Below are 13,137 nucleotides of genomic sequence, written 5' to 3'. Positions count from 1 at the left end.
ACAAAGTTTCATTTTGGAAAGATCAGCATCACAATTCACCATGACCTAGAACTGGGGACTGACCTTCCAAGGTCAGAGTGACTAGATGAACATGCATTCTTAGAAGCTGTGTAGAAAATATAGGCTATCTCAAATCCAGAAATGGTTCATTCTCTCTGAAAACTTCTGTGCCTACAAGGAACTCAACAGGGAACTTCTTTTTCTAATGGCTGAAAAATAGGATGATCATAATTGCGGGGTTTTGTTTGTTTGTTGTTGTTTTCTTGTTCAGTTGGTTTTTTGTTTCTTTGTTTTGAGAGTTCACCACCTTGGCCATCACCCTGAACATCCCTAAACACTAGAAGGATCTTCCTAATTTATATTTAGGTTTTCTGAATTACAAAATTAAGTAATCTTTACATTTTTCTCCAAGGTCCAGTAAAGACTCTGATTAACAATAACTAGAACTGATCCCCTTGGCATTTTTTAAGATGTTTAACTCTGCCTCTTTTAATAATTCTTTTGGATTCTTTGGGCCTGCAGTATATTAATACACCTCAAAATCCAATCAATAAAGTGAAAGGCGAGGAAGAGTTTAAATCCTCTCAAGAGATTCCTACAGGTTGAAACATACAGTTCAATCGGGTAAGTAGCCTGATTACAGGATGTTTGTTTGAATTGGTTTTCCAACACAGAATCTATTGCTATAAAAGATGCAATTAAAATAATATGTACACATTTTTTCAAATGTATTTTGAAGTGAAAATGTAGATATATTTGCTTAATATGGGCCTTTTCCCTTTGTAATAATAACAGCAGTTAGTCACTGATACAGTGAAGCATCTGTAACCACTTTGCTTCCATTTTTTCTGGTAAGTCAAAGGTAATTAATGCATCCATAACTACACAGTGGGGAAAAATTAAAAAAATATATAAAAATAAAAAAATTTACTCAAGTGTCAGACTGACTAAAAGTATAACGTCCTTAGGCATTTGCAATATTTTACAAGGTGAGGGACTAGCAAAACACACTGATTTCACACTGACATGCTTCAATTGTATCCAGTCTTCTATGAAAATATCTGAATGTGCTATCTTCACAGAAAATATAAGACTTTTTTCAGATGTGGTGAGAAACTTTCCAACCCATGAAATTTTCCATGAAATCCATGAAAACAGTAAGTTATTCATCTGCAGAGCCATACAGAGAATTCTGCAAGTTTTTATGCTATTCATGCTATCTGTGGTTTAAAAAGATCCATGGCCTTCTGCCATTGCACAATATGAAAGTCAGTAAAGGGAAAAATCTTCAATTGCTACTAGATGAGAAAGAGAAGAATAAGCTTCCTCAAGCACTGGAAGAGGGTGTGAACAGCAGTTTCCACATAAAATAACTGATAAGTTGATTTCTCCATAGAAAGATTGAAATAACCCGGTAGAAATTGCAAATACTGAATACATTTAATTGAGATTTTTGAACACTCTAGACTGATTTGAGGCTAGTAGACTTAATAATTTTCAATAGCAAATAAAAAAATACCTAGAATATAACATGAGAAAAATAGTATTGGTTCCTTTTAAAAGTATATTAAACCCTGGACTAAACATATACGTGTTTGGATCTGCTGATTTGTAGTAATTACCTCTTGCTTTAGATTGGAAGAGAGGTAACGTGGAGTACCATGCTTCTCAACCTGCTCATGACTTTATACAATTCCTATCATTTCTGTTTCATTTTCCTTCTTCTACTGAACTTCACAGACAGATAAGTCAGACTACTTAGTCATTTGTGTCATTAGTCATAAAGTGTCCAGAGGAGGGCTACGAAGATGGTGAAAGGCCTGGAGGGGAAGACGTACGAGGAACGGCTGAGGTCACTGGGCCTGTTCAGCCTGGAGAAGAGGAGGCTGAGGGGAGACCTCATCACAGTCTACAACTTCCTCGTAAGGGGTTGTCAAGAGGCAGGAGACCTTTTCTCCATTAACACTAGTGACAGGACCCGCGGGAACGGGGTTAAGCTGAGGCAGGGGAAATTTAGGCTGGACGTCAGGAGGGGGTTCTTCACAGAGAGGGTGGTTGCACACTGGAACAGGCTCCCCAGGGAAGTGGTCACTGCACCGAGCCTGTCTGAATTTAAGAAGAGATTGGACTGTGAACTTAGGCACATGGTCTGAACTTTTGGGTAGACCTGTGCGGTGTCAAGAGTTGGACTTGATGATCCTTAAGGGTCCCTTCCAACTCAGGATATTCTATGATTCTATGATTCTATGATTTGTATCAAAACTTATCTGTGTCTTTGCCTATGCAACTCCACTGGATACCCCTCCTGTTTTTTTCAATATCCCTGTTAGATAAGGAAAATCAGAGAAGCATAGTTTCTAAACACAGATTTACACAATGTACTACCAAGGTTCTGTATTATTTTTTTCCCAGTGTAATGATTCCTGGGAGGGGAGCTGCAATATTTTTACTTTTTGAAGTGCTGGTTCCATAGAATTGACTAACGCAACAGTGAGATGGAAAAATCAACTCAGAATGTAGCTTATGATGTTTAGGACTATTCTCTTCCTATATGCATCAGTTTACTTTTGTCTACACAAAGTATAGATCTTGTTTAACACCTTTTGGACATCAAACTAGACCTCCCTTGTACACGTGCTTACCAATTTCTTCAAAGAATATACCTTCCAATATATCTACACCTCATAGCTTCTCCTTACAAAACTCATGGTGACTCTTCACCACTATGTCATGCTTATTCATGCTTCAGCCAATTCAATTCATTTATTTAGACTGTAACCCATCAGTTTCCCAGTAATGGCCATCAGGCTTACTGGGATGAAGTTCCACTAACCTATTTAAAAACTCAGCACTGCTGGTACCCATTTTGCTGGTACTGTTGAAAAGTCATCCACTTCAGGTAGAAATTCAGCTATTTCTATCATGAGGGTTTTTTTTAGATTTTTTTTTTCAAACTTTTAAGTAATGTCTGATCAGTGTGATATTTCAATGCTTTAAAAATATAATACATTATGACTTTTTCTTACTCCTGAAGAAACATTACATTTTCCTCAAAATTATAAACAGCTTATTGTCGGGCCTGACAAATTTCAGCCCTGGTCTAATGACATTTTTAAGGTCTAGTTTCTTGGGAAACCTCCAGACAGGAAACATCTGTTTCATCCCATTGAAAACCTAACCCTTTACTTCTGGATTTGCCTCATACAAGATACTAATTTTCAAAAATAGTATATAAAAGATTTGCATTTATCCTGGATTTTTTTTTTATTGTATCAAATGCTATACATTAATTGCAATCTCTGTGAGTGTGCTATTGTATTTCCTTATTGGGTTTATTTTTATAATCTATACTTATTGTCAGTTGAGCTTTTATAATAGCATCAGTTGTACACTGTAAAAATGTACTATGTGACTGGCACACTGCTAAATGTCCTGATTTTGAATCAAGACTCAAGTGTTTAGGTACTGCATTAACTGAAGAAGAAAGGATGCATTATCCCACAGAATACCCTATCTAATTACAAAGCAGAGTGGGAATAGAAAGGGATAATGTGATGATACTCATCCATACAGAATACAATTGTCTAAACATACTGGCAGCTTAATTGTTGTGTAATTATTTTTACAGGCAAAGCAAAATTTTAAGAAGGAACTTAAAGTGGGTAAAAAAGGGCTGCTTTATGGATATTTTCAAGGAGTCTTCCAAATGTGAATAGATACATAGGAAAATTATAGAGGTATTTATTTGAAAATGTAACAAGTAGTGTCACAGAATGGGAAAAGACCCAATAAAACCCAAATAGGAGGAGCAAACTGGAAGAACAGAAATTAGATTTGCTCAAATAAAGGCAAAACAGGAATGGTATTTTTATAGCATTTCAGACAGATATGAACAATGCAAGACTGTATTTATCTAGCCAAGATGGAAAAAGTTGCTGTAGTAAAACTTGAAGTGACCTGAGCTTTACATACAGATGTACACAAACGACAGTCTATCGGACAGAAGGAATCTATCAGATACAAGATAAGCCTGAAAGTAAAAAATGGAACAGATGAAGAAATCAGAGAGGCTGCCTGGCACTGAATGATCAGACAGGCAGAGACAAAATATTATAAAGCTCTATATTAATGATATTGAACTTGCATTAAGTCCACAAAGACATTGGTTATAGACAGACCAAGTCTTTAGTATCTGCAGTTGGTGACTCTGGATTATAGCCAATAGTTAAATTTACATTTGCACATGCTTTTAACTGCACAGATCAGGTAACAGGGTAAGTGATGGGAATTCATGACAGAAAGCTGTGGATGAAAATACTGAACATAAGTATCCTGTATAGAATATGCAGAAAGTAGCCCAGATGAAAGAAAATGTTACTACTGTATGCATCTTTCCCATTATTTTAGCCATTCAATCATAATTTCATTATTTACATCTATAACAATGTTGCTTCAAAATTTTTTTTTTTTTTTTTTTTTTTTTTCACTCTTCTTGTGATATATGCTGAAATAGGAAGGAAAGTGGAAGGACTCCACTGGCTTAGTCTTTGAAACAGTCTCTGTTCAGCCCTCTCAAATCTGGCAAATAATATGACTCTGCTCTGTAACACTCTCAAATGGAAACATGCTTAAATCAAATTAACACATAAATTAGTGTTAGCACTAATTAATTATTAATTAGATTTCTGGTGCCAACGCAGAAATCTTGGGTTTTTTGATCATGGGGCACTTTACTCAGCACCTGGCCTGATGGCCGCAGACGGGTCCCTATCTTTTAGGGGAAAAAGGATCCTGGGCCAGGAACTGGCAGGGCTCATTGAGAGGGCTTTAAACTAGGTAGGAAGGGGGATGGGGCTGAGGCTAGGATTGTTGGGGCTGTGCCAGGGGGAACAATGGCAAGGCCGGAGGATAAGGCAATGGCCCAGCTGAAGTGCATCTACACCAATGCACGCAGCATGGGTAACAAACAGGAGGAGCTGGAAGCCATTGTGCGGCAGGCAGGCTATGACTTGGTTGCCATCACAGAGACGTGGTGGGACCAGTCTCATGACTGGAGTGCTGCAATGCCTGGCTATAAGCTCTATAGAAGGGACAGGCAGCATAGAAGGGGTGGTGGTGTGGCTCTCTATATTAGAGAGTCTTTCGAGGTTGTAGAACTCGAGGTTGGGAATGACAAGGTCGAGTCCCTTTGGGTTAGGATCGGCAGGGACAACAAGGCTAGTGTCCTGGTCGGGGTCTGCTATAGACCGCCGAACCAGGATGAGGAGACGGATGAGGAATTCTACAGGCAGCTGACAGAGGTTGCAAAATCATCAGCTCTTGTACTCGTGGGGGACTTCAACTTCCCTGACATATCCTGGAAGCACAACACAGCCCTGAGAAAGCAGTCTAGGAGGTTTCTGGAGAGCGTGGAAGATAGCTTCCTGACACAGCTGGTTAGTGAGCCTACCAGGGGAGGTGCCCCGCTAGACCTTCTCTTCACAAACAGAGAAGGACTGGTGGAGGACGTGATCGTCGGGAGCTGTCTCGGGCAGAGTGACCACGCAATGGTGGAGTTCACTATTCTTGGCGAGGCCAGGAAGGGGACCAGTAAAACCGCTGTATTGGACTTTCGGAGGGCTGACTTTGAACTGCTCAGGACACTGGTTGGTGGAGTCCCTTGGGAGGCGGTTCTGAAGGGCAGAGGGGTCCAGGAAGGCTGGGCGATCTTCAAGAGGGAAGTCTTCATGGCGCAGGAACGGTCTGTACCCACGTGCCCAAAGACGAGCTGGCGGGGAAGAAGACCGGCCTGGCTCAACAGAGAATTGTGGCTTGATCTTAGGAGGAAAAAGAGGGTTTATAAGCTTTGGAAAAGTGGGCAGGCCACTAAGGAGGACTTTAAAGAAGTAGCGAGGCTGTGCAGGGACAAAATTAGGAAGGCCAAAGCTCATCTGGAGCTCAATCTGGCTACTGCCGTTAAAGATAACAAAAAATGTTTCTATAAATACATCAACACAAAAAGGAGGACTAAGGAGAATCTCCATCCTTTACTGGATGCGGGGGGAAACTTAGTTACAAGAGATGAGGAAAAGGCGGAGGTGCTCAATGCCTTCTTTGCCTCAGTCTTTAGCGGCAATACCGGATGTTCTCTGGATACCCAGTACCCTGAGCTGGTGGAAGGGGATGGGGAACAGGATGTGGCCCTCATTATCCATGAAGAACTGGTTGGTGACCTGCTACGGCACTTAGATGTGCACAAGTCGATGGGGCCGGATGGGATCCACCCAAGGGTACTGAGGGAACTGGCAGAGGAGCTGGCCAAGCCACTGTCCATCATTTATCAACAGTCCTGGCTATCGGGGGAGGTCCCAATCGACTGGCGGCTAGCAAACGTGACGCCCATCTACAAGAAGGGCCGGAGGGCAGACCCGGGAAACTACAGGCCTGTCAGTTTGACCTCAGTGCCAGGAAAGCTCATGGAGCAGATCCTCCTGAGAGTCATCATGCAGCACTTGAAGGGGAAGCAGGCGATCAGGCCCAGTCAGCATGGCTTTATGAAAGGCAGGTCATGCCTGACGAACCTGATCTCCTTCTATGACAGAGTGACGCGCTGGGTGGATGAGGGAAAGGCTGTGGATGTGGTCTACCTTGACTTCAGCAAGGCTTTTGACACTGTTTCCCACAGCATTCTCCTCAAGAAACTGGCTGCTCTTGGCTTGGACTGGCGCACGCTTCGTTGGGTTAGAAACTGGCTGGATAGCCGGGCCCAAAGAGTCGTGGTGAATGGAGCCAAGTCCAGTTGGAGGCCAGTCACTAGTGGCGTCCCCCAGGGCTCGGTGCTGGGGCCGGTCCTCTTTAATATCTTCATCGATGATCTGGACGAGGGCATCGAGTGCACCCTCAGTAAGTTCGCAGATGACACCAAGTTAGGTGCGTGTGTCGATCTGCTTGAGGGTAGGAAAGCTCTGCAGGAGGATCTGGATAGGCTGCACCGACGGGCTGAGGTCAACTGCATGAAGTTTAACAAGGCCAAGTGCCGGGTCCTGCACCTGGGGCGCAATAACCCCAAGCAGAGCTACAGACTGGGAGAGGAATGGTTGGAAAGCTGCCAGGCAGAGAAGGACCTGGGAGTGATGGTTGATAGTCGGCTGAATATGAGCCAGCAGTGTGCTCAGGTGGCCAAGAAGGCCAACGGCATCCTGGCTTGTATCAGGAACAGCGTGACCAGCAGGGCTAGGGAGGTGATCGTCCCCCTGTACTCAGCTCTGGTGAGGCCGCACCTCGAGTACTGTGTTCAGTTTTGGGCCCCTCGCTACAAGAAGGACATCGAGGTGCTTGAGCGAGTCCAGAGAAGGGCGACGAAGCTGGTGAGGGGCCTGGAGAACAAGTCCTACGAGGAGCGGCTGAGGGAGCTGGGCTTGTTCAGCCTGGAGAAGAGGAGGCTCAGGGGTGACCTTATCGCTCTTTTTAGGTACCTCAAGGGAGGCTGTAGCGAGGTGGGGGTTGGCCTGTTCTCCCACGTGCCTGGTGACAGGACGAGGGGGAATGGGTTTAAGTTGAGCCAGGGGAGTTTTAGGTTAGATGTTAGGAAGAACTTCTTCACTGAAAGGGTTGTTAGGCACTGGAACAGGCTGCCCAGGGAAGTGGTGGAGTCACCATCCCTGGAAGTCTTCAAAAGACGTTTAGATGTAGAGCTTAGGGATATGGTTTAGTGGAGGGCTGTTAGCGTTAGGTTGGAGGTTGGACTCGATGACCTTGAGGTCTCTTCCAACCTAGGAAATTCTGTGATTCTGTGATTCTGTGATTCTGTGATTACATCAATGGTTAGTAAACTAATTAGCATATCAGTGCTCTCCAGAGTCAATTAATTTATTATTTCAGTTTTGGCAAATATCCCTAACAAGTAGAGGGAAGAAAGTATATGGAAACACATTTCTTATTATTTGAAAATGATAACATCTCATAGATTTAGACTTTTAGAAACAGTCCTGTTTAAAGGTCAGAAAACAAGGAGTCTGCTTTGGTTATGAAGTAAATTAATTTTTCACCTCTAAAGCAATATGTGTTTCCACTTACATGCAATTGTTTCTTTTAATCCATCAGAGACTTGGTTTAAACTGCATGAATCAACAGTTCAGACTTTTTTTATTGTTCATAGTATGGGAATTTTTGGTCAAGAAAGACCAAAGTTTCCTAAGCTCTTTTTCTTAGCTAACAGGAGCAAAAATGGTACTCCGGCTCTGTTCTTCAGTTTTAAGTTTTTTCACACAGCCTACATTACAAAATGTGAAACAGACTAGTTAGTTTTTGGAGGCTAAATTGCAATTTACAGTATTTTTCAATAGCATACTATATTTGCTTTCCTACAGTAGACCTTTTTCCTTTTTATGAGCACTGAGAAATTATTTTAAAACTGATGTGTTTCTCTATTTTTTTTGCCTAGTCTAAGAAGAGTATATTTACATTTAAGCAAGTAGATACATTCTGCACAAAAAAAAATGTTTTCTATGATTTTTTGCACATCTTTTGAGTACATTAAAGGAGGCTGTAGAGAGGTGGGGGTTGGTCTATTCTCCCACGTGCCTGTTGACAGGACAAGGGGGAACGGGCTAAAGTTGCACCAGGGGTGTTTTAGGTTGGATATTAGGAAGAGCTTCTTTACTGAGAGGGTTGTGGAGCATTGGAATGGGCTGCCCAGGGAAGTGGTGGAGTCACCATCCCTGGAGGTTTTTAAAAGATGTTCAAATGTTGAACTTAGCGATATGGTTTAGTGGAGGACTTGTTAGTGTTAGGTCAGAGATTTTGAAACCCTTACAAGAGATAAAATTTTTCTGCTAGCAAGAGTTATGATTCAGTCACCTAACTAATGGTTGCAGTTGCTGAAGGAACTGCCTTTGACTCTTTGCTGCAATGCCTCTGCAGCTAAGTAATGAGATCAGTAACATTGCCAGATCTTAGCTGCTTCACATTATAGTCTAGCTCTGCACTATGTGACCAATGTCCATGCATAAGGTCTCTGCTGTCAACTGTGCTATGTGGGTGTCTTCAACATCAAAAAAGAGTACTACCAATAGTTAGGATATCTCCATCTTAACCAACTGTTCCTGGGTTTGCCACAGTCATATGTCAAATCCCCTGCTCACTATTTATTCTGCTTCAATGCACTTTCTCAAGGTTAAATATTTCCATGACTGGAAAAAGAAAAAAAAAAAAAAAAGAGAGAGAGAGAGAAAGAGAGAGAGAGAGAGTTTGCACTAAAATTGCTAGAATTCCTGTTTTGATTTTGTGAAGACTGACAGCTGAAATCCAGAATATTGTTGTATGGCAGAGAAGCATATTTTTCTCTTTCACATAGAAACAACTACAGCATCTCAGCAAGACTATCTAAAAAGGCTTAGAGAAGCAAACAGGTGTGCATTTTCCAAATTTGACTCCAGTATTCAGAAGAAAAATAAAAATCTCAGTGTAAATAAATAAGATTTCAACTTAGACCCATCAGGATTTTCTTACAAAATTATGGCTGGCTGCCTGAATAAACCAATTTTAGCTAAGACTGGCTAGGAGGATTCTAGGTAAGCAGAAATAATTATCTGGTTTAAAGGGATTAGTGTTCCAGATTTATTTTTAATTTAATTTAGCTTTGCAACAAACTGTACAAATTATAACAGGAGTTTTCGTCTGCTTTTGAAATAAAGTACTTCCAGCAGCAGGTGACTTTCAGATGTTTTCTCTGTCTAGCAAATTACCAACATCATTCAACAGATTAATTCTAGATATTTTAGAGTTTCTTTTCCAGTCCCACCAATGAAAATCCTGCTTAATTTATGACGAAATTGTAGTATCAGCAAGATGTCTACAAACTAGAAATTAATCTGATTGCAGTAGAAACAAATCAAATAATTAACAGCAATACTCAGACTGACCTGTCCAGTAATAGATTAGGTGCAAATAAAAGCTTTCCTGGGTGTTCCATGGAGCGCCAGACTAAGCCAATCATCAGTATCTCTAACCAGGCACATTCCAGTAGATGGACCTGATCATGGAGTGTTAAATCCACAAATCCTGAAAGAGTAAATAGGAGACAATAAAAACATTCTTGTTTTGTAAGTGGAACAAAATTTTTCAGAGAACCAGGTTAAAAAGTGCATTGGAGCTGGATAACCAAGAAAAAAAGCAATAAAAAAAGCAAATAAAAAATTGTCCTTTTTCAATTTTCTGATTGAGATTTGTGTATTTTCAGGTTCGCTATGTCTTTATCCTATAAAACATTCAACACTTTCTAGCAGTGTAAGAGCCAGGTTAACATAGTACTGTGTCTGGCTGGGATGGAATTCACTTTCCCTACAGCAGCCCATACATTGCTGTGCTCTGCACTTGTAGCTAGAACAGCACTGGTATCACACCAGTGTTGTGCCTATTACTGAGCATTACTGGCACAGCATCAGGACTCCCTCCAACTCCCCCAGAGCCAGCAGGCTGGGGGTGGACAAGAGGGGAGGAAAGAATATCACCAGGGCAACTGACCTAAACCAACCAAAGGGATATTCCATACCATACAATGTCACAATCAGCAATAAAATATGGAAAAAGGAAGAAGAGAGTGGGCTCTCATTGTGAAAACGTCTGTCCTCCTGAACAACAGCTATGTGCGTTGAAGCTCTGCCTCAAGGATGTGGTCAAAAATCGCTCGTTTGTGGGAAGTAGAGAGTAATTTCTTTCCTCTGCACTTCCATACGGCCTTTGCTTGCTGGTGTTTTTTGTTTTTTTTTTTTAGTTATATAAGCTTGCTAAGAAGGAAATGTGTAGAAGTTCCCTCAAACAGAATAATTTTCATAACAGTTAGCAGTATAAATGTTTTGATGGACACTTCTGAGAGCTAATCAGTCCATTCATAAACAATCATTAAACAAAAAAAAAAAAGAAAAAAAAAATAAAAAAAAAAAAAAAAAGAAAGAAAAAAGAAAAAGAAACAGAAATAAACAGCTTTGACGTTTCTGAAATAAAACTCATCTATCAATCACTAGGAGTGGGTTTAGACCAAAGTAGCATTACCTGCTGTTTTTATGAAGGTGGTAAGTATTTAAAAAAAAAAAAATGTCCTTTTTTTCTTGTATTTTTCCATTTATTTCGAAATGTAAAGATGAGTTTCAGACTTCACAGTGATGGAATTGCAGTTGCCTGAGTCACCAAACAGCCTGAATCAATAGAGCTAAAACTTAAAATAGTAAGATTATTAACTACTAAGCATTGATTATAGCACTTAAGAATGAAACTGGCAGAAGGAAATTGTTGTCTATATATGGAGAACAAACAATAAACACTATATTTCCTATTAAGTATTGCCTTAATACAACAGCACACCATATAATATTTTTATCTGTGAATTAAAAGAACCACAGCAATGCATGGGCCCAAGTCCCCGTGTGGTATTTGAAGTTTGTAGCCAGTTCATATCTCCTTTCTCACTTCACTTCGCTCTCCACACTGTCTTGGTCTTATTTTTACTACAACTTTTTAAGCCTTTTTAAGCACTAGGTTTTTATTAGTTATTTAAGCACTAGGTTTTTATTAGTTCTAATTTTCCCTAGCCCTGCATACAAAATTTCAGATTGCACTGAGGTTATGTGATCTGCATAAAAACTAAAGAGAAAAAGTAAAAAATAAATTACGTCAGGAGTTTTGCTAGTCTGCTTTGAGAAAAAGAAGAATACAGCAATACAATGTTAAAATAATTTAAAGTAGCTAAATATGAATATTTTGCATTAAAAAGTCCTAAAAGACCACAACATTCTTGCTACCTGGAATATTAACTTCGATTTCAATTAAGTTTCATCAGAAAACTAGGATGAAAAATAACACTGATGATGTGTCTGTATTTTAAAGTCTTAAATGATCTGTCAGTCTTACAGTTTTGGGTACTATAATAAAACAGGTAACACAAGCCTTGATTATTGAAGGTTTAAAAGTCTGTAATATAATAATGCACAAGAATTCATAGAAACATGATCAAATTAACTTGTTGGCTTTTTAGATGATATACATTTAGTTTATAAAAATAACAGTTTTTATGAAACATACTTTTACAAAACATTCAATTTCATGAAAATATGCAACAGATAAACTGAATTCAAGTGTTTTAAGTGACACATCTCAGTATGCAATGGTAAAAGAGTAATGAATTGAATTGAAGTGATGTGTTTCTAGAGGAACCCCATACAGCTTACTTCTTTATCTTGAGCATTTTTTTAACGATGACATGGGAAAAAGCAGAAATCATAATTAAGTTGATATGAAGGCACGTGGAAAATAATATAACAAACAGGTTAATAATGTAAGCTATCTAGCTCACTTACTAGCTTCATCATAAAATAAGATATAAACAAAAAGTATAAAGAGAGAAATTTAAAACCAAGAACATTAGGGATATAGACAAGATGTTTGAGCTTACAGTGGGAAACTGCATCTATAAAACCAATAAATTTTATAAAAACCCAGGCAAACTCAAAAAGAGTTAGGAAGTTAAATTACCTCCATGCTACGTGAATCTGGTAGCCATTCGTGAAGGAGGATGAGAAGTTGGACAGAATAAAGGTCAAAACGATGAAAGCATTGAAAAACATGCCCTCTAGTGAGGAAAAACAGGAATTTAGTTACTCTTTAAGCCAAATAGGTTAAAGAGTTAAAAGACTGCAAAGTGTAAATACCTAAAGAAAAGGAAAATGACATTACAAATGGTAATGGTATAACACACAGAAGCCCACAGTGGAACTTAAACCTGCTCCACGTCCGACTAAAAACAAGAAGCCATTGTTAACAAAAGTAATTATCTGAGCAACATACTAAGGTTCCATGAATTTTCTGTCATTTGAAATGCTAATCAAGATTTAATTATTATTTTTAAGAAATATTCTTGTCCAAGCAAGTTAATTCAGAGTAATGTTACGGGAGGTTAAATTAAATGAATAAATCTTTAGTCACTTCATCATTCAGAGCAAGCTGCACTTTAATTTTACTAAAATTATGTGTCGATGTGCACTGAATTCCCAAATATCAGTGTTCTTTTAGTGGTGGCAAGTTTTGAAAGAAAAAAGTATTTCTGAATTCCAAATGTTCAGTTATTGTTCCTTAAGAAAAGAGAAGGACCTTGACTTCACTGTT

General features: G+C 39.5%; 1 protein-coding gene across 1 annotated transcript in view; it reads right to left on the bottom strand.

Moving 5' to 3' along the window:
• Positions 1–13,137, bottom strand: part of ESR1 (estrogen receptor 1) — a 111,252-nt gene that overhangs the window by 20,543 nt on the left and 77,572 nt on the right. The window contains exon 5 of the mRNA XM_032184990.1: positions 9,903–10,041. Within this exon, the coding sequence (XP_032040881.1) occupies positions 9,903–10,041 (139 nt within the window). The remainder of the gene's footprint in view (positions 1–9,902; positions 10,042–13,137) is intronic.

Source organism: Aythya fuligula, chromosome 3 (genome assembly GCF_009819795.1).
Source record: "Aythya fuligula isolate bAytFul2 chromosome 3, bAytFul2.pri, whole genome shotgun sequence".
Lineage (NCBI taxonomy): Eukaryota > Metazoa > Chordata > Aves > Anseriformes > Anatidae > Aythya > Aythya fuligula.
Note: the sequence above shows the minus strand (reverse complement) of the source record. Positions and strands in the feature narration are given on the sequence as shown.